Below are 18,871 nucleotides of genomic sequence, written 5' to 3'. Positions count from 1 at the left end.
GTTTGATTCCAACCCTATTTGTTTAAAGCTCTGATACTGCAGTTTTTAACAGTGATGCGTGTTTAGTTGTTTCTTTAGTATTGAAGGGTTTTCACTGAAAATTTCCAAGCCAGGCCCATTTGCCAGCCTGGGAATCTCACTTGTAAGAAAACTGAATCCATTTCTGCTTCAGGAAAGTGTTTCCTGAGAGTCATATTTATGTTAGCACACAGATAAACAATCCACATGCCAAATGCAGAGAGAATTGTGGTATGGGAACAGTGACTTGCAATGTTATGGTTAGATTTCTGTGCAGGGTTTATTCCAGGTTATAATGGAAGGAGTGCTTTACATGCAATTCAGCTGGAACAGCACGTTTTTATAAATACTTGGGCAAGATCAAGTGCAGCATAAAATCTAGTCTGAAAGTTCTCAATTAACCTAGGCTTCATTGCTCAATGGTAAAGACACTAGAACGGGAAGCTAGACTTAGATTCTGCTCGATTTGCCCCACATACCTCATTTGATGTCCAGGCACTGACAGGGTTACTTTTTCAGAGTTAAACAAATGAATAGAAAATGTCAGGTGTTTGAGGGTATGCAGCCCTGCCCTAAAAGGAGGGGAGGGTGTGTGCAGCTGCATAGCTTCAACTGCATTATGGGTTGCAGGAGGGCAGGTGGTGCTCAGTCTGACAGTAGCTGGGAAAGGTGGAGTAAGTCAAAATAACTGAAAAGTGCAAAATGTTGCTAGGAGTACAAATGCAACACGCATGTAAGAAATACACAGAATCTTCACTATATAAAATCCAAGTGCATATAGATCAATATATGACAGCTCACCCCATCGCAATGGTGATAGGGGGAGCTGCAAACCTCCTTCAGTGAATTCTCACCTGATAGACACTGTGTTTTTTGCAACAGCAAAACTTATGAGCGGAATGCAGTCAAAATGTGACTTTGTTACAGTGACTAGGAGAGAGGGAAGTAGACTAGATTTTGGTAGAGGCTAAAGGCTAAAAATGAGACACCAAAGTCTGCCTTGTTAACAAGCAGTCAGTTCAGAGACACCAAAATCTACAGGAAATCTGAAATGCTACGGTCTATCAGTTTGCTGTAGGATTTCTACTCCTACCCCTACATTTGTTTGGTGAAAAAGTCACATGAAACTTTCGTCCCTTTTTGAAAATAAATAAAAAAATATAAATCAAACATCCATGTTTAAACACAGTTTGTGAATCATGGGATCTCCTAAGTGTGATATCTCGTCCATCCCTGCTGCTTTGCACTGTGTATGTGTCCTGATTGCATGCAAACCAGCTTTGAATGGACATTTTGTGGAGTGTGAAGTGTTCACTACCTGAAAGCCAGGGAGGCAAGGACACAGTTAGCCCTTAGAGATCTAGTTGCAAGAAAAGCAGTAGATCTGTCGGACACGAAACGTGTTTTGAATTGCTGGTTGTGTGTGTAGCTCCTAACACCTCTGCTGTCAGGCTGCTGGCATGTTCCCTGTGTACGTGTATATGTGTAGGAAGTGACTGTGGAAACATGCCAGTGTTTTTTAGCTCACATTGAGTTTCCCCCATTGGATTACTAGTTGCTGTTGGTTACTTACATTGAAGAGGCCTTTTTTGCAGTGACACAGGTGAAAGTGCCTGTGAAACAAATAACTCGCTATATTTTGGTGCAAGCGTTTCTCAATGATTGGGTTGCTGGGCCTTGCTCAGACTTGCCTCCCTCATTCCCTTTGGAGAAATTAAGAAACTTGTTGGGAAGTTTACCAGGTGCTGGGAGCTCTTCTGCTACCTCTTCATTGCTGCCGGTACCACTGCGGGAGGGCAGCTTGCCACCTGGGCTGCTTGTTCTGCCTGCAGACTCAGAAGATGAAGTGAGGCGGATTTGGATGTGCAGTGATCACAGGGTGGTGGTGCAATGTTGGGCTGTTGAAGGAAAGCAGTGACAGTGAGTTTGAAGAAGTCAGTGGGGAAGGCCATGATTTTCAAATGAAAGTGGGCCTAGACTGGGCTATTTCAGTCAAGCCAAGCCACAAACTTTAGAGGAAATCCAGATCAGATTCAACTTCCAGGTGTTTAAATTTGCTGTCTTCCCTATCTTTGAAGAACCATCTGTACTTTGCCAAAGTCTGTATTCTGTGGTTATTTGGTGTTCATCTACTTTCCAAGCTGAAAACAGCTTTAATTAACTGGCAGTAGAGCAGCCCATTCGCTTTAGCACTTGACAAGTGAAGAGCTAATGTCAGCACAGCGACCGTTTGGCTGTCAGACCTGGGGTACAGTACATAACTGCTAACTTGCACTGATTTACCTGTGGATGTAGAGCCATGATGTTTATCAACATTTAAGATTTCAGATCTGTACCCAAAAAGCTCAGTGTGTAGCCATTTGGAGCTGTGCTAGTGATAAAGAGGCTGAACAGTGAATAATACATGCTGCCATGAAGTGGCTTGGAAACTGATATGAAGATAGAGAATCAAAATGAATTAAATCCTGAGGTGGGGTAATTATTTTTAATGACTGTTTACTAGTCTGTGCTTCTTGGAAAGTAAAGGGGTTTCTAGATGGTGCAATGTGTGTTGCTAAACTGCCAGTCCCTGGGAACAGGACTACGTTTGACCTAAATGGAACCCAACAGATGAAGATTTGCATGTTCAAATAAGTAACTTCAAGACAAAAATACATGAAAGAAAAAAGAATAATGAAAGGAAACATATTCTGAAGGCAAACCATCTGAGGAGGTTAGGAGACAGGGAATCTGCTTCATGTTAGCAAAAAATCTGATCTTTTGAAGCTTGTGGGCCATATTCTACACCAGTTTAAGTGATGAAATTCTTCCAAAGCCATCAGGATTACACCCTTCCACTGGCTTTAGGGACTGGGCCTTCCCACTGGAAGGCCATTTGATCTTTCTTGCTTTTAAATACAAATGTGAATTTCTCATGAGGTCTCCTTCATTTCTTACTATAAATGTTTCCGTTGGCAGCATTTTCTGAACTAAATGCCAGGCAGATTTCAGATGCAATCCTACATCCAAGGTTTTGTACACTAAGCCAGTCAGAAGGTTTCTCCAGTAATCTCCAGGAATTCCTTCTTGGTGGTTGTTACCCAATAACCGGAGCCTTGATTTTGACTTTTTTTTTTCCTGTGGGCTTTCTCTGGTGGGTGGAGACTAATGCTCTCTAGCTAGCCTTTTTCTGTTAGGATTAGGAGTTCAGCGTGAAGTCATCATGACAAATGCAGTAATTCAGGACAACAGTGAAACTCATTTGGGTAAAACTTCAACTAGTGTTACTGTATTTTTGCTGCTTTGTCTTTTCCCAAGAGAGAGAAAGTGTATCTGCTTGAGGTCAGGTTTGATTTGCAGTTCTTCTGTGGGTGGCATTGAAGTTGGCTGCTTGTAGAGGCTTTCTCTTTCCTGCTAAGTGGGAAACTAGACTAGAATATGATTTGGTTCCTGTTTGCGATGGCCCTTGCACTTGCTGTCATTTATTGTTTGTTGCATGGCTTTCCTTTGTGTAGGGGGCTTTATAGGAAATAGAGGAATGGAGTTGTGCGTTCATAGATTTCAAAGTTCTGCACCATTTTGAAACTGCTGTAGCCGAGTCAGTTATGGGACTCCTCACCAGAGGTGCATTTCTCAAACTTCATGCCTCTCTTATGGGAAAGGTGTTAAAATAAATTATTTTCTTCCTGATATTCCAGAAGAACTGCTCTACCTTAGATCTGGCCTTGCTATTCAATGCCTTTAAGAAGAACTCATATAGAAATACTCATATAATACTCCCTCTGACTGGCTTGTCAGACCCAAGTATTCAAGTATTATGTACTAGCTGAGAAATACAAATAAATGTGGTTTTCTTCTGATCTTTTAGGAATGAGTGTAAATCTTTTCTTTGTAATTATGAGAGTTATGAACTTACTGCATTTAAATATGCATGTGTTTTTTTAAGAGCTGAGATTCTTACCAAGACATGCGAGTCTAGGAATAGGCTAACACTTTGTTATTGGCTGCTGATACTCCCTAATTATGTGCAGGCAGCACAAGCAATGTCTTGCCTCACCTCTCTGCTTTTACCTCAGCAGAGGTCATTAACAGCCGTGATGGGGATTCATTTCCATATGAATTTAATGCAATGTAATGTCAGAAATGTGTGCAGCTATGTTGTCCCCAGGGCTTGGGTCACCCCTGTGAATGAAGCAGCTTTGCTTGAGGTTTATGTTCCCCAGCATTAAACCATAGCTATTTTCCTCCTTCCCTACTCAGTGAGGGCCTCCTTAGTTGTGGTAGTGAGTAACAACTGTTAGTGTATTGTCAAAGGGCATCACCAGGCAGTATTTTTCTCGTATGGGTGTGCTGGCTACTTTAAACTCCAGAGCTTTTTGCCTGACCTTGCAATATTGCAGGGATGCTTTTTTTTTCTGTTAATGTGCAGAATAGCTTGTTAGAATAGATTGTGATTTACAGTGAGATGGGATAATGCCTGTTCTGGAAGGTCCCGTGCACCCCTTATGTGCTGGAGAATGACTACAGTTTTTAGTGGTTATTTCAAAGATGTTGCAAGTACTTTCTGTAGCCTTTCTCTGTCTAAAAAATAACAATAACAATTAATCTCCTCAGGGCTTCTTCACGTCCTGATTACAACCAAGCCTCTCATTAGTCCCACAGGGAGACAGAATCAAATGCCATGTGGTATTTTACACTTAAGATGCTGTGCTTACCAAGAGCTGGAAGGAGACAGGAAAAGGGGGAGTTAACAATTCATAACCATTTATGGAACAGGCACAGCCCTCCTTGGACCCAGTTCAGCAGAGTCTGAGGGCCTCAGATCAGGAACTTTATCTGGCTAGTAATTGCATCGGCATGCTGGCTTTCTCGTGTGCGTGTGTGGGCATTTGGTGAGCAGGATACGAAGCTGCAGAATCTTTGTGCTGGCATCCACACACAAGGATGAATTAAATGCACACACGCCTCCCAGGAAGGACCATGGCTGGATTCTACGGTTGCCTGAAAAGTAAAAAGTAAGTGCCATGCTGAGCCCTCCCCTCCACCTTTCCAAAGTGAGCTGAGTCTAGTGGGTACTTTGAAATTGTCTTTGTTGTATTTCAGCAGCAGCACTGAACAAAATGCTTATGCCTTGAGACTGAAGTACCATTCTGAGTACAAAAGTGTAAAAAATCAATCCTGGCTGAAATATCAAATCAGTGAAAAATGGTCATGGTTTTTTCCTTCAGAGGTATAAATGTGAAATACTGAAAAAGGAATTAAGAACCTTTTCCTGTCCAATTATAGTAAGAGGAAAAATGTCCTCTTCCTTATTGATTAGCTGTATTGTTTATATGTTAACACATAAAAATGAGAAATACAGAAATGCACATTGGCTTTTAAAAAATTTTCAACTAGAAATCTGGCAGTAAATGCTCTTTGAGAACTTGATGTGCTCAGTTTTTGTATAAGCAACCTGAGGTTTGTTTCTGTAATTGCTCACTGTTGAGGGATTTGGTTGTATTTAAAATAATATTTTTTTTATTGTTTCACTGACACATTCTGTTGGAGCAGACTATAAAGGGAGAAGAGAATGAGACAATGCATGTTAGTATTTGTGCTTTAAACCACCATGAAGATACATTCTGTTTTTCCTTTGACATTCTCCCTGCTAAGGAATGGAACAAAATTTTCTGCTGCAAAAACTGAGCAGTGGTTTTTGATAATGTTTTGCATCAGCAGACTGTAGAGGGCTCTATTCTTGCATACAGTATGGGATTACAGAAAGTGAAAATGCACATTGAAAAGCAAGCAAAGTTGTATCTTGAAGCAAAGATGTGAATGCTGATAGTTAAATATATGGGTAAATCCTGGTTAGCAGAGAGGAAAACAAATAGTTCAAACATGAAGCTGGCAGTTCACTCTTTCTCCTTTTTCCTCTCCTAAATGTTGTATCCCTCATACCAATAGTTTGTCTCACATTACTCTGGTGGAAATGTACATTTTCAAAGGCACACAATTCCTATTGGATTTCAGTTAGCATTTCCATCCCATATTGACTCTTTTCCTCCTTTGAAATTTGTAACAGTGTCTATGAGAGGGAATTAATATTTGGAAAGTAAGTCTGCCTTAGATAAAGGGGGAGGATGTGATCAGAACTAGCAAAAGGGCTAAGAGTGGGTCCTGATGAAGGTAGGAGGATTGGCACTTGAATTGACAAAAAAAATGTTTACATTGTTTGATTTATGCTAAGTTGTTTTTCCCAAAAATCTTCCAGCATCTAATGCTGTTAAAACAAACTTGGAAGTCTGAGCAAGGCTATAAAGGCTGGGCAGATGAAGCTTCTTTGATGTGGCATACGATCTCTTCTTTCCTGGTGGATCTCCACCTGATTTATGAGGAACAAGGTTTTTTTTCTTCAACGAATTCTTCTTTCTTGTTACTCTTCAGTTAGGTCTCTACACTTGATATATGTACAGATTATATTCCTCAATCTGTTATTTCAGCCCTGTGATGTGTTCCCAAGTGGATTAGTGCAACTATTAATACTTTGCAGTCTTTACAAACTTTATATGCTGCTTTGGCTGTGGTTATTGGCAGTTAAAATGAGTCTAAGACACCAATTGCAGTAACAGTGATGTTTTTAGCCTGAGATTAATTTTGGATGAAATTGTTTGGAGTTTGACATGAGATGTTTTTCTTTCTGGACAAATGGGTCATTGGAACAGCTTCCCCAAAACCTCACGTGGTCATTCGTCCTGTAGGAGTTAGTTTGCTTTCTGAATTAAAGCTATTTTGGAATGAAATTACTTTTGTGTTTTAAACAATTGGCTTGGGTACCAGTAGGGATTTAGCCAAAGCGGCACAGAGCTCAGTGCAGGCCATAAAACCTGCCACTGACACTGGGAAAGGAGTCCATCCAGGCCTTTGAGCTGCTGGGTCCAGCTAAAGCACCTGGGCTGTTTTAGAAGCTGCTTTGGGTAGTGCTCTCCTGTGCTGCTGTCACATTTGCCTTCACTCCCCCACATTTTGCAAGGGGAAGCAAAGGCTCTGCCTTGGTACACCCTGATAATGTATGGCTGAATCTGATCTTTCTGCAGAGTCTCCTGTCCCTGTGCTTTGTTAATGTTCTTTTATGAGATGTCACTTTGAAAAAAAAAAAAAGCTCAAAGCCTAATCCAGGTAATTCTTCGTCACAGCCCCAATCCTTGCTGCTATTCCACTGAAATAAAAGTTGCAGATTGCTTTCATATTTCTCTTTAACCAGCATCTGCAACCTGAATAATCTTAAATTGTTCTTCCAGTAAGTTTGTAGCTCATCATCCTTGTTGCAAAGTTTCGTTGTGCTTGGTCCTAGTATGGTGCCAGAAAAAAATATTAGATCTGGACAGATACGATGAAGTTTTCTAAAGCTTGTGGAGGAATCTTTTCATATGTCTCTCAGCTTTTGGTACTAGCCAAATACATAGTTATGAGCTGAAAATGTGGTTGCTTGAATAGTAAGGTTCACTGATGGTCAACGCAAACTGCCAATTTCCAAAGACAAATATAGTGTGTTAGAAGCTATATAAAATATTTGGCTGAAGGCTTTGCATGCCAGCTCAGAACTGGTTTCTATAACAGACTATAAGGAAATTTATTTAACTGGTCTGTACTTAATGTGGTCACTCAGGATTTCATGGTGCCTTTCACAAGCAATCCCAGAATTATGGACATATTTCAATTTGAATATCTTCTGCTATGCCAAGCTCTGCACTTCCAGTGGGATATTGTTCTTTTCTTATAGTCCGAAATTGTCAAAAAAAGCTGATGTGCACTCTTATCCTGCAAACAAGTTCAGCATTTGGGTAAAGCAAGTTGATCAAGGGATGCATCAGTATAATTTTCAATATATTTTTAGATTGTTTGAGATGAAAGTCATTGCAAATGTAAAATGATGTTATGACCATGAAATCGAGTAAAATGTGTTTTCTGGATTAGGTGCTGTTGCTCTGTGGCTGTAGCTTGTGTTGTTGCCTGTTCGGGTGAGTGTCAAGAAGAGATTTTGGTGTTTACTGGTATTATTGCAAAGATGGTATAGTGCTGTCCACCTGATGGATAACCAATAAGCTGATATGTCTGGTCACTGCCTCCCGCACCCTCACCCTAAGCCTTCTTGTTGGAGAGGCTCATAGGGGACAGTGGAAGGAGTGCCAGAAGTCCCTTTGTCCTTGGTGCATAATACACTTTTTACAGCTTTTATATCTGTGTGGGGTCCTTAGAGCCTTTGGTTCCCCCCACAGCAAGCAGCTGCTGTTTTAGCTTGGACACTAGCAAGTGAATTGGAAGTGGTCTAAAGCTCCACCAACTGCTACTGAAGTAGCAACTTGGCACGGTGGGGAACGGGGCAGTTTAAAACTGTTGGCTCTTCTCTGTCAGCAGCTCATTTGCCTCCTGTGGCCTCTCACTTTTTGGAGGCATGTAATCGCCGTGGGGTCTACGTAGCTGTGTTTACTGACTGTCCACAGTACAAGATGCTTTGCTCTTTGGCATCATTTTAGACATGGAGCATGTCTCCAGGACTTACAGGCCGTTTAAAATGAGACATTTAGTTCCTTGGCTATCCCTGCCTGTGGCATCCCCCAGCATACATGGGCTCGGCTCGGCTCAGCAGCAGGCTGTGGGCTCAGTGGGTCTGGCAGCTGTCAGAAGGCCGTGCGGCTTTGGAGTTAGTGCGTGCTGCCTAGGACCTGTAGCAGAACTAGTGCTGCAGTTCCGTGGTGATCTGGGGGCTCTGTCTGTGTGGCCAATGAATTCTGGTGAGGTGAAATGCTTCCCATGAACACTTTGATATCCTGAAATATGTTTGTTTACCTGTCTTTATTGTATACCACTTTAACACAATATTTCCCAACAAGGGCAAGAATCACTCAGTAACAGTTTTTCAGTGGTTTTTTTGAGATGAAAACATCTGAGGATGAAAGGTGGTTCCTGCCCAGCAAAGCAAGTTCGCCAGTGCAGAGTCAATCCCTGGATCCACACAGGGGTGACAGTACAGGGTTTCAAGAAACAGCTTACGGAGGGTGCAAGAGGCAAAGCATTGAAGAGGAGAAGGGATGTGCTTTCGTGGAAAGCGGAGAGGTCTCCCAGCTGGGGCCAAGTCAGAGAGGGTGAGCTGAGGTGAAAGGACTCCCCAGGCATCGTGAGTCTCTCAGGGGAATCTTTCAATACACAACCTGTGAGCATGTTCCTGTACATGGCAATTATACAGAGTATTTGGACATTTGTGAGCATTTTTTCTTAAGCCCACAGGGATCGTTCAGTGCTATGCCTGGTATTAAATGTGTGCAGGCTTAAGTCCTGTTTTCTTACTCAAGAATAGTAGATGGGGTGAACAAAAGCAGTCAGGAGGTGGCAGAGCCACGGCACTGCAGGCAGTTGAGCGCAGTTAGCACAATGGTGCTGTATTATTAACAAAAGGATCAACTATTCCTCTTTGTTGATTCATTCCCTTTGACTTATCTCTGTGCAAGAAGTTCAGTTCTGGCTTAATACACCAGTGAGTCACTCCATGTCTCCCAGTCCTCCTCGTTCTGTTCATGCTTCTCTCTGGATGGTGTTTGTTTTAGCAGCCACAGTGATGCGGTGTGTTTGCTGGCTGTAGGCAGAGGAATTCCAAGCAGGCATGCCCGTTTATTTGGTTTCAGCAGAACAGCCCTTTCCCTGTCACCAAGGTGCTGAGTATTTGACAGATGTGTCCCTCTGTCCTACTTCTCTTGCACTGGAGCAGAAGCTTCTTGGTTTGGGACAATCAGCTGAACATGATTCTCACTCTTCTGCACCATTTGGCTGTCAGGTTTTTTTGTCTACATTATTTTGCCAGACTGAGCCATGAAAACATCTTGTCATAATTTTGCCTTGTGTTCTCTTCTTATACAGAAACTTCTGCTGCTCAAAGTGTCTAGCTTTGTACCCTTACAGCCAACTGGAGAGATTAATTTGTCATTTCCTCCTTGTAAAGAGGTCTAGAAAGTTTAATAGCTGTGATGTGAAGGCCTAGAATTGGCTTTAGAAGCTGAAATCTGTGGGACAAAAATGTAGTAGGTCCAAGCTGCACTTCCAGTAGATAACCTACCTGAGCTGGTGTAGGGCAGCTAGAGCTGATTACCAGCCAAACTTGGAAAAATCTGAGATAAGTCTGTCTGTGGGGAAACAGCAAAAAAGCCCCAAGGTAATTCCAAGGTTGATCCCCCTCCCCATTTCTCCTAAGGGTTGCTGCTGTAAGAAAAAAGTTGAGCTCTGCTCTTAACGTGATTCAAGCTTATAGTTCTGCATTAAATCTGTTGGAGTTTCAAGGTTGGTAAAACTATTATGGATCAAGGAGTTTTAAGCAGTATTTTGAATACAGCAAATACTAACTGCAGACTTTTTGATTTTTTTAAATCTTGTTATATTATTTGTAATTATTTGTATCAAGATAGCAGGTGGCCCTCCAAGTCTCCATTGTGGGAGTCACTGTTTAAACAAAAAAAAAAAGTCAGTCAGTTAATATCCTGTCTGATTTTGCTTGCAGATGCTGAGCTGTCACTGTTCATCGCTGTGTTAACAGTCAGGGTTGTGCTAATAGCTCAACATTTCCAACACAACGTACATGAAAAAGCTGAGACTTGGGCCACACACATCATTATTCATTTTTTAACTGTATCATTATACCGGTGTGTGCTGCTGCATTCATATAGGTGTACAGGTACCAAGGTATTCTGTGGTCTTTTGTATCCTGTCACCATGCTATAGCACGTTGGTACTTTGTGACTGTTAGAGGGGATTGTAGGACTCTCAGTCAGAGCAGGGTAACTTGGCTGTGTAGACAAAGCTGCCTGATTTTGCTTCTTAACCATCCAGCCAGAGCTAAGGCGGCATTCCAGCTTCAAATTTTTGTGGCGGTTGTTTCTTTTGGCCTCGGAGTTTCAAGGATCTGGAGCTAATTAGTGAACTAAATGTTTGACTTTTATTCATGATGAATTCATTTATGCTTATTCATTCTCAGAAATATGTAACTGTGTGCTTTTGCCAGGGCTTGTAAGTATCACTCATCTAACAACACAGTTCTGATCCACACAGTAGTTCGGGTGCAAATAGGATGTATTTGAGTGCTCTAGCTCAGAATTATGATGCAGACATCATGTTAATCATCAAGCTATCTGTGTATGTGGGAAAATACAGATCCGACAGAGGTGCAGAGGAATTGTTTGCTGGTTCACTCTAGCAGTCAAACTGCTTTCCATCATCTCAGTTTACTGAAAAGAATATTCCAGAAGTTGAAATTTCATTGCTTTCCTTCAAAAAATGCAGATTGTCTTATTGCTTCCTTTCTTGCAGCCTTGGCCTGTGAAGACCTTACAGAATGTCTGTTGCCATCTGATTCCCACCCACCCCCACCCCCCTGCCTACTTGTCAGTACCCACTCTTGCAGTCCTTCTTGGCTTTGGTGTTGCCCTCCTGGGTTTTTCTACTGTTGTGTACCATCTCTGCTCCCTCATGCTACCATACCGCCTTCTTCAAAACACAGTTGAATACAGCTTGATATTCCATTGGTGCAATACAGCATTAGCTCAGATAATCTTATTTTAGATGATCCTATTTCAGAGAGGTATTTGTGTCTGGAATCCTGGAGAAGTAGGATCCCTTTTTAGTGGTTGCTCATACTAAAGAGAAAAGTCAGTAGATGCCCTTGGGACAGAAATGGCTCAGGGACTGCTTTAAGCACATGCATGATCTCCCTTGTCTCTAACAGTTCTCCATGTGCTTCAAGACCAAGTGTACTTCAGAAGCTGCCTAACTTGAGGCTCCAGAGAGAGCAGCCAGGAGAGAAGAGCAGGGACAGCAGGAGGTTTCCTTTAGAGCAAAAGGAGGGAGACCCTCAAACTCCACACACAGCTCCAGAAGAGCTCCTCCTGCAAGCTTGGAAGCTGCCCCAGGCCTTCCTCAATCAGCAGCCAAAATAGGGTCTGAATTCCAGAAATACCCACAGGCAGTGGGAACTCAGGGAGTTTAGCCAGTATGTTTCAACACAGGAGGGAGCTGGCCTTGTTTTTATTTTTGTGTGTGTACAGGCAGTAGATGTTGCCCCAACTAGGTTTTGGGACTTCACATGAAGAGAGATTTCCTGAGCTTCCTGCCAAAGGCAGCCTCTGAGACCACAAAGCCTGCATTTTATTTGCTCTCTTATAGCTAAAAGATGGCTGACTGTTTTTTATGACAGTTTGATCTTCAGAGTGAAAATTTGTAACACAGTTCACCCTGGAAATTTCTGTTAGCCTCTTCTTTTTTTCAGTGCACTTTGAATTCTTGGGCATTAGATATCTATATTATCTCCTCTTGGAAGAAATGCGTCCTGGGAAGTTTGATCTAGCTGAAGATTTTTTTTATTTTTTCCCATCCTTAAGCTGCTCTTTAACCCACAAATTGAGGGATAAGTGACTGTTTTGGAAAAACCTTAATAAAAAGAAAGCTTTAGACATAGCCTGAAGTCCCATGTTTCAGTTCTGGCATTCAGTTTGCTATTGTTTCAGCCTCATTTCCCCTGTGTCGTGGTTTAATCTCAGTCAGCAATTAAGCACCACGCAGCCGCTCGCTCACTCCCCCCCACCCGGTGGGATGGGGGAGAGAATTGGAAGAGCACAAGTTAGAAAGACTCGTGGGTTGAGATAAAAACAGTTTAATAATTGAAATAAAATGATAATAATAATATGATAATAATAATAATAATACACAAAACAAGTGATGCACAGCACAATTGCTCACCACCCGCTGACCGATGCCCAGCCAGTCCCCGAGCAGCGGCCCCCCCGGCCAGCTTTTCCCAGTTTATGTACTGAGCATGACGTCACATGGTATGGAATGTCCCTTTGGCCAGTTTGGCTGTGCCCCCTCCCAGCTTCTTGTGCACCTCCAGCCTCCTCAGTCAGTAGAGCATGGGAAGCTGAAAAGTCCTTGGCTAGTGTAAGCATTACCTAGCAACAACTAAAACACCGGTGTGTTATCAACTTTGTTCTCATCCTAAATCCAAAACACTGTACCAGCTACTAGAAAGGAAATTAACTCTATCCCTGCCGAAACCAGGACAATATCCACCCCTTATTCTATACCATTTGCATCATGCTCAAGTCTCACATTTTCCAGTACATTTTCATTAATCACCACCCCCTTTTATATATATATATACACACATACACAGATATCATTCCCTTCATCTGTGGGCCATCCCTCTAAAATGTTCGGTGAGTTCATTTAGTCCATGACTTCGGGCTCCATCTGTCATAATAATCTTTCAGGGCAGGAAAAATGGAGATGGTATGTGGTGTTGGATTGTTTCAGGTTGAAGTCAGTTCTGGTACCATCATCACTGTGCTTTGCTTGGTTTCACTGAAGTTATTCTTCATTAATCTGGGTGATTCTTATTATAATAACATTAGTATGGCATATAATATTATTAGTATTATTAGTATATCTGTGTATTATTAGTATAACTATTATAACTATAATTAGTACTTAACATCACATAATTCAGATCATTGGCTATTCTCACCCAAAATCAAATCCCCTTGAGGCACACATCGGACTTCCCCATCCTTCCGCATTATCCACCAAGTGCACCCAGGTCCTTGAGCAAAAGCAATCCCACGGATGGGTCTGCCTCTGCCTGAGGCAGGAATAACCCAGACTGTCTTCCCCAGCATATTTTTTATGTGCACTACAGGGACTTTATTCCCATCTACAGTACGTAAAAGTTCTGACTGGGCAGGGCCTGCTCGATTGGCAGATCCCCGAGTGTTGACTAACCAGGTGGCCTTTGCTAAATGCGTATCCCAATGTTTGAATGTCCCACCACCCATTGCTCTCAGCGTAGTCTTTAACAGTCCATTGTATCGTTCAATTTTCCCAGAAGCTGGTGCATGATAGGGGATGTGATACACCCACTCAATGCCGTGCTCTTTGGCCCAGGTGTCTATGAGGTTGTTTCGGAAATGAGTCCCATTGTCTGACTCAATTCTTTCTGGGGTGCCATGTCGCCATAGGACTTGCTTTTCAAGGCCCAGGATAGTGTTCCGGGCAGTGGCATGGGGCACGGGATATGTTTCCAGCCATCCGGTGGTTGCCTCCACCATTGTAAGCACGTGGCGCTTGCCTTGGCGGGTTTGTGGGAGTGTGATATAATCGATCTGCCAGGCCTCCCCATATTTATATTTCAACCATCGTCCTCCATACCAAAAAGGCTTTAACCGTTTGGCTTGCTTGATGGCAGTGCATGTTTCGCATTCATGGATAACCTGGGCTATAGTGTCCATGGTCAAGTCCACCCCTCGATCACGAGCCCATCTGTATGTTGCATCTCTTCCTTGGTGACCTGAGGTGTCATGGGCCCACCGAGCTAGAAATAATTCACCCTTATGTTGCCAGTCCAGATCCACCTGAGCCACTTCAATCTTAGCAGCCTGATCCACCTGCTGGTTGTTTTGATGTTCTTCAGTGGCCCGACTCTTGGGTACGTGAGCATCTACGTGACGGACTTTTACAACCAGGTTCTCCACCCGGGCAGCAATATCTTGCCACAATGCGGCAGCCCAGATGGGTTTGCCTCTGCGCTGCCAGTTGCTCTGCTTCCATTGCTGCAACCACCCCCACAGGGCATTTGCCACCATCCATGAGTCAGTATAGAGATAGAGCACTGGCCACTTTTCTCGATCAGCAATGTCTAAAGCCAGCTGGATGGCCTTTACTTCTGCAAATTGGCTTGATTCACCTTCTCCTTCAGCCGTTTCTACAACTTGTCGCATAGGACTCCATACAGCAGCTTTCCACCTCCGATGTTTTCCCACAAGACGACAGGACCCATCAGTGAACAGGGCATATTGCTTCTCATTTTCTGGTAGTTCATTATACATTGGGGCCTCTTCAGCACGCGTTACCTCCTCCTCTGGCAATATTCCAAAATCTTTGCCCTCTGGCCAATCCATGATCACTTCCAGAATTCCTGGGCGACTGGGGTTTCCTATTCGAGCCCGTTGTGTGATTAGTGCGACCCACTTACTCCATGTAGCATCAGTTGCATGATGTGTACAGGGGACCCTCCCTCTGAACATCCAGCCCAGCACCGGCAGTCGGGGTGCCAGGAGGAGCTGTGCTTCAGTGCCGATCACTTCTGAAGCAGCTCGAACCCCTTCATATGCTGCTAATATCTCTTTTTCAGTTGGAGTATAGCGGGCCTCGGATCCTCTGTATCCCCGACTCCAAAACCCTAGGGGTCGACCTCGAGTCTCCCCTGGTGCTTTCTGCCAGAGGCTCCAGGTAGGGCCATTCTCCCCGGCTGCGGTATAGAGCACATTTTTTACATCTTGCCCTGCCCGGACTGGCCCCAGGGCTACTGCATGAACTATCTCCCGTTTAATTTGTTCAAAAGCTTGTCGTTGCTCAGGGCCCCATTTGAAATCGTTCTTCTTCCGGGTCACTTGATAGAGAGGGTTTACAATCAGACTGTAATTTGGAATGTGCATTCTCCAAAAACCCACCACGCCTAAGAAAGCTTGTGTTTCTTTTTTGCTAGTTGGTGGAGACATGGCTGTTATTTTGTTGATCACATCTATTGGGATCTGACGACGTCCATCTTGCCATTTTATTCCTAAAAACTGGATCTCCTGTGCAGGTCCCTTGACCTTACTTTGTTTTATGGCAAAACCGGCCTTCAGCAGGATTTGGACTATTTCCTTCCCTTTTCAAAAACTTCTTCTGCTGTGTTGCCCCACACGATGATATCATCAATGTATTGCAGGTGTTCTGGAGCTCCACCCTGTTCTAATGCAGTCTGGATCAGTCCATGGCAAATGGTAGGGCTGTGTTTCCACCCCTGGGGCAGTCGGTTCCAGGTGTACTGAACGCCCCTCCAAGTGAAAGCAAACTGTGGCCTGCACTCTGCTGCCAAAGGGATTGAGAAAAATGCATTAGCAATATCAATTGTGGCATACCACTTGGCTGCCTTTGATTCCAATTCATATTGAAGTTCTAGCATGTCTGGCACAGCAGCACTCAGCGGTGGCGTGACTTCATTTAGGCCACGATAGTCTACTGTTAGTCTCCACTCTCCATTAGACTTCCGCACTGGCCATATGGGACTGTTAAAGGGTGAGTGGGTCTTGCTGATCACTCCTTGGCTCTCCAGTCGACGAATCAGCTCATGAATGGGAATCAGGGAGTCTCGGTTGGTGCGATATTGCCGCCGGTGCACTGTGGTGGTAGCGATTGGCACTTGTTGGTCTTCGACCTTCAGCAACCCCACAACAGAAGGGTCCTCCGAGAGACCAGGCAAGGTGGACAGCTGTTTAATCTCCTCCGTCTCCAAGGCAGCTATACCAAAAGCCCACCTGTACCCTTTTGGGTCCTTGAAATACCCTCTCCTGAGGTAGTCTATGCCAAGGATGCACGGAGCATCTGGGCCAGTCACAATGGGGTGCTTCTGCCACCCATTCCCAGTTAGACTCACTTCGGCTTCCAATACAGATAGCTGTTGGGATCCCCCCGTCACCCCAGAAATATAGATGGGTTCTGTTCCTATATATCTTGATGGCATTAGGGTACACTGTGCACCGGTGTCTACCAGAGCCTTATACTTCTGTGGGTCTGATGTGCCAGGCCACCGAATCCACACAGTCCAGTAAACCCGGTTGTCCCTTTCCTCCCCCTGGCTGGAGGCAGGGCCCCTCTAATCCTCATCACAGTACTCGTTTCTCATTTCTTGTACGTATGAGTCAGAAGTTTCTTTATTAAGATCAAGAGTAAGATCAGCCCTTCTACTCTCTCTGGGGAACTGCCCGCTGGAAACTGGAGCAGCAATTTTCCTGGAAGAACCTCTTTCTGTGATTGTTTTCCCTTGTAATTCACGTACCCGTGCCCCTAGGGCTGCAGTAGGTTTCCCATCCCACTTCCTCATGTCCTCTCCGTGGTCACGCAGGTAAAACCATAGGGTGCCCCGTGGTGTGTATCCTTTATATTCTCTCTCTTGAGCAAAAGAACGCTTACTTCTAATAGCCGAGATACTGGTCCGTACAGGTGAGGAGTAGGACCTATCCTCTCTGAGTTGCTGGATCTCCCGGGACAGTTTTTCGGACAGTTTCTCCACAGCCGAGACGATGGAGGAAGAAAGACTTTCCTCGTATTGCCGGAGTTGACTAGCCAATTCATCCACTGTTTGTTCCTCTCCATCTTTCCAGGTTATCACTGCCAATGAATTGGCGTATGACGATGGTGCGCTCCTTATAAACTTCCGCCACATGGGTCGTGTGCACTTGACTTCGTCTGGATCTTTGGATAGTTGTTCATTGTTCAGGTCATCATAAATCACCTCCAGCACAGCTAATTCTCTCAGAAACTGGATACCCTTCTCCATGGTGGCCCACTTGCTTGGGCGACATATGACATCTTCCTTAAAGGGATACCTTTCCTTCACGCTTGACAAGAGTCGCCTCCAAAGGCTGAGGATACGTGTCCCTTTTCCAATTGCTTTGTCAATGCCCCCTTCCCTAGAAAGGGATCCCAGCTGCTTGGCTTCCCTACCCTCTAATTCCAGGCTACTGGCCCCATTATCCCAGCATCGGAGCAGCCAGGTGACAATATGCTCACCTGGACGGCGGCTGAAATCTTTTCGTATATCTCGCAGCTCACTCAGGGATAGAGATCGGGTGGTCACTGTCTCGTTTATGAGTTCTTCCTCTTCCTCCTCCCCGATCAGCGGCCGGCTTTCCTCCTCCCGTTCTCGTGATGGTCCTTCTCTAGGGTCATCTGTCTCGTATACTTCTTCCTCCGGTTCCCTTTTAGAAGAAGCTTCTTCCTCCCTTACTAAACGAGCTGACTTCCGCTTCCAAGATTTCTTCTTGTGTACAGGGGCGACTGATACTGGCACAGGCTCGTTCTTTGGTTCAGCCACAGGGCGTGTTGCTGGGGTTGGAGTGGCCGCAGTGCAAGTGCATGTCACCGGAGTCTGAGTGGCCGCAGGGCCTGTTGCCGGGGTTGGAGTGGCCGCAGTGCATGTCGCTGGGGTTGGAGTGGCCGCAGTGCATGTCGCCGGGGTTGGAGTGGCCGCAGTGCAAGTGCATGTCACCGGAGTCTGAGTGGCCGCAGGGCCTGTTGCTGGGGTTGGAGTGGCTGCAGTGCATGTCGCCGGGGTTGGAGTGGCCGCAGTGCATGTCGCCGGGGTTGGAGTGGCCGCAGTGCAAGTGCATGTCACCGGAGTCTGAGTGGCCGCAGGGCCTGTTGCTGGGGTTGGAGTGGCCGCAGTGCAAGTGCATGTCACCGGAGTCTGAGTGGCCGCAGGGCCTGTTGCTGGGGTTGGAGTGGCCGCAGTGCATGTCGCCGGGGTTGGAGTGGCCGCAGGGCCTGTCGCCGGGGTCTGAGTGGCTGCAGGGCCTGTCGCCGGGGTTGGAGTGGCCGCAGTGCATGTCGCCGGGGTTGGAGTGGCCGCAGGGCCTGTCGCCGGGGTTGGAGTGGCCGCAGTGCATGTCGCCGGGGTTGGAGTGGCTGCAGGGCCTGTCGCCGGGGTTGGAGTGGCCACAGGGCCTGTCGCCGGGGTCTGAGTGGCCGCAGAGCCTGTCGCCGGGGTTGGAGTGGCCGTAGTGCGTGTTGCCCGGGTTTGAGTGGCTGCACGGCCTGTTGCCCGGGTCTGAGTGGCCGCAGTGCGTGTCGTTTTACTGTCAGAGCCAGAGACCTTCTCTTCCCTTTGAGGGTACTGAGTAGTGTTGAACAGGGCTCGGTAGGCATGGGCCAGGCCCCAGCACGTTGCAATGAGTTGCATCTCTCTAGAGTTGCCAGGGTGACAGCATACTTTTTCCAAATATTCTACTAACTTTTCAGGATTCTGCACTTGCTC

The 18,871-nt window shown here is 45.0% G+C and overlaps 1 protein-coding gene across 4 annotated transcripts in view; it reads left to right on the top strand.

Moving 5' to 3' along the window:
* KIAA1210 (KIAA1210 ortholog) overlaps positions 1-18,871 on the top strand; it is a 73,067-nt gene that overhangs the window by 10,783 nt on the left and 43,413 nt on the right. For 3 of the 4 annotated variants that reach the window (XM_076347264.1, XM_076347262.1, XM_076347259.1), the window contains exon 1: positions 4,821-5,012. The exons of the other annotated variant lie outside the window; for it this stretch is intronic. In XM_076347264.1, coding sequence (XP_076203379.1) covers position 5,012 — 1 coding nt within the window. In that variant the 5' untranslated portion in view covers positions 4,821-5,011. Of the gene's footprint in view, positions 1-4,820; positions 5,013-18,871 lie in introns of those variants that run through there. 4 annotated transcript variants of the gene reach the window in all.

The sequence above is a fragment of the Aptenodytes patagonicus genome, chromosome 9 (genome assembly GCF_965638725.1).
Source record: "Aptenodytes patagonicus chromosome 9, bAptPat1.pri.cur, whole genome shotgun sequence".
NCBI lineage: Eukaryota > Metazoa > Chordata > Aves > Sphenisciformes > Spheniscidae > Aptenodytes > Aptenodytes patagonicus.
This window is presented reverse-complemented; position numbering and strand designations above follow the sequence as displayed.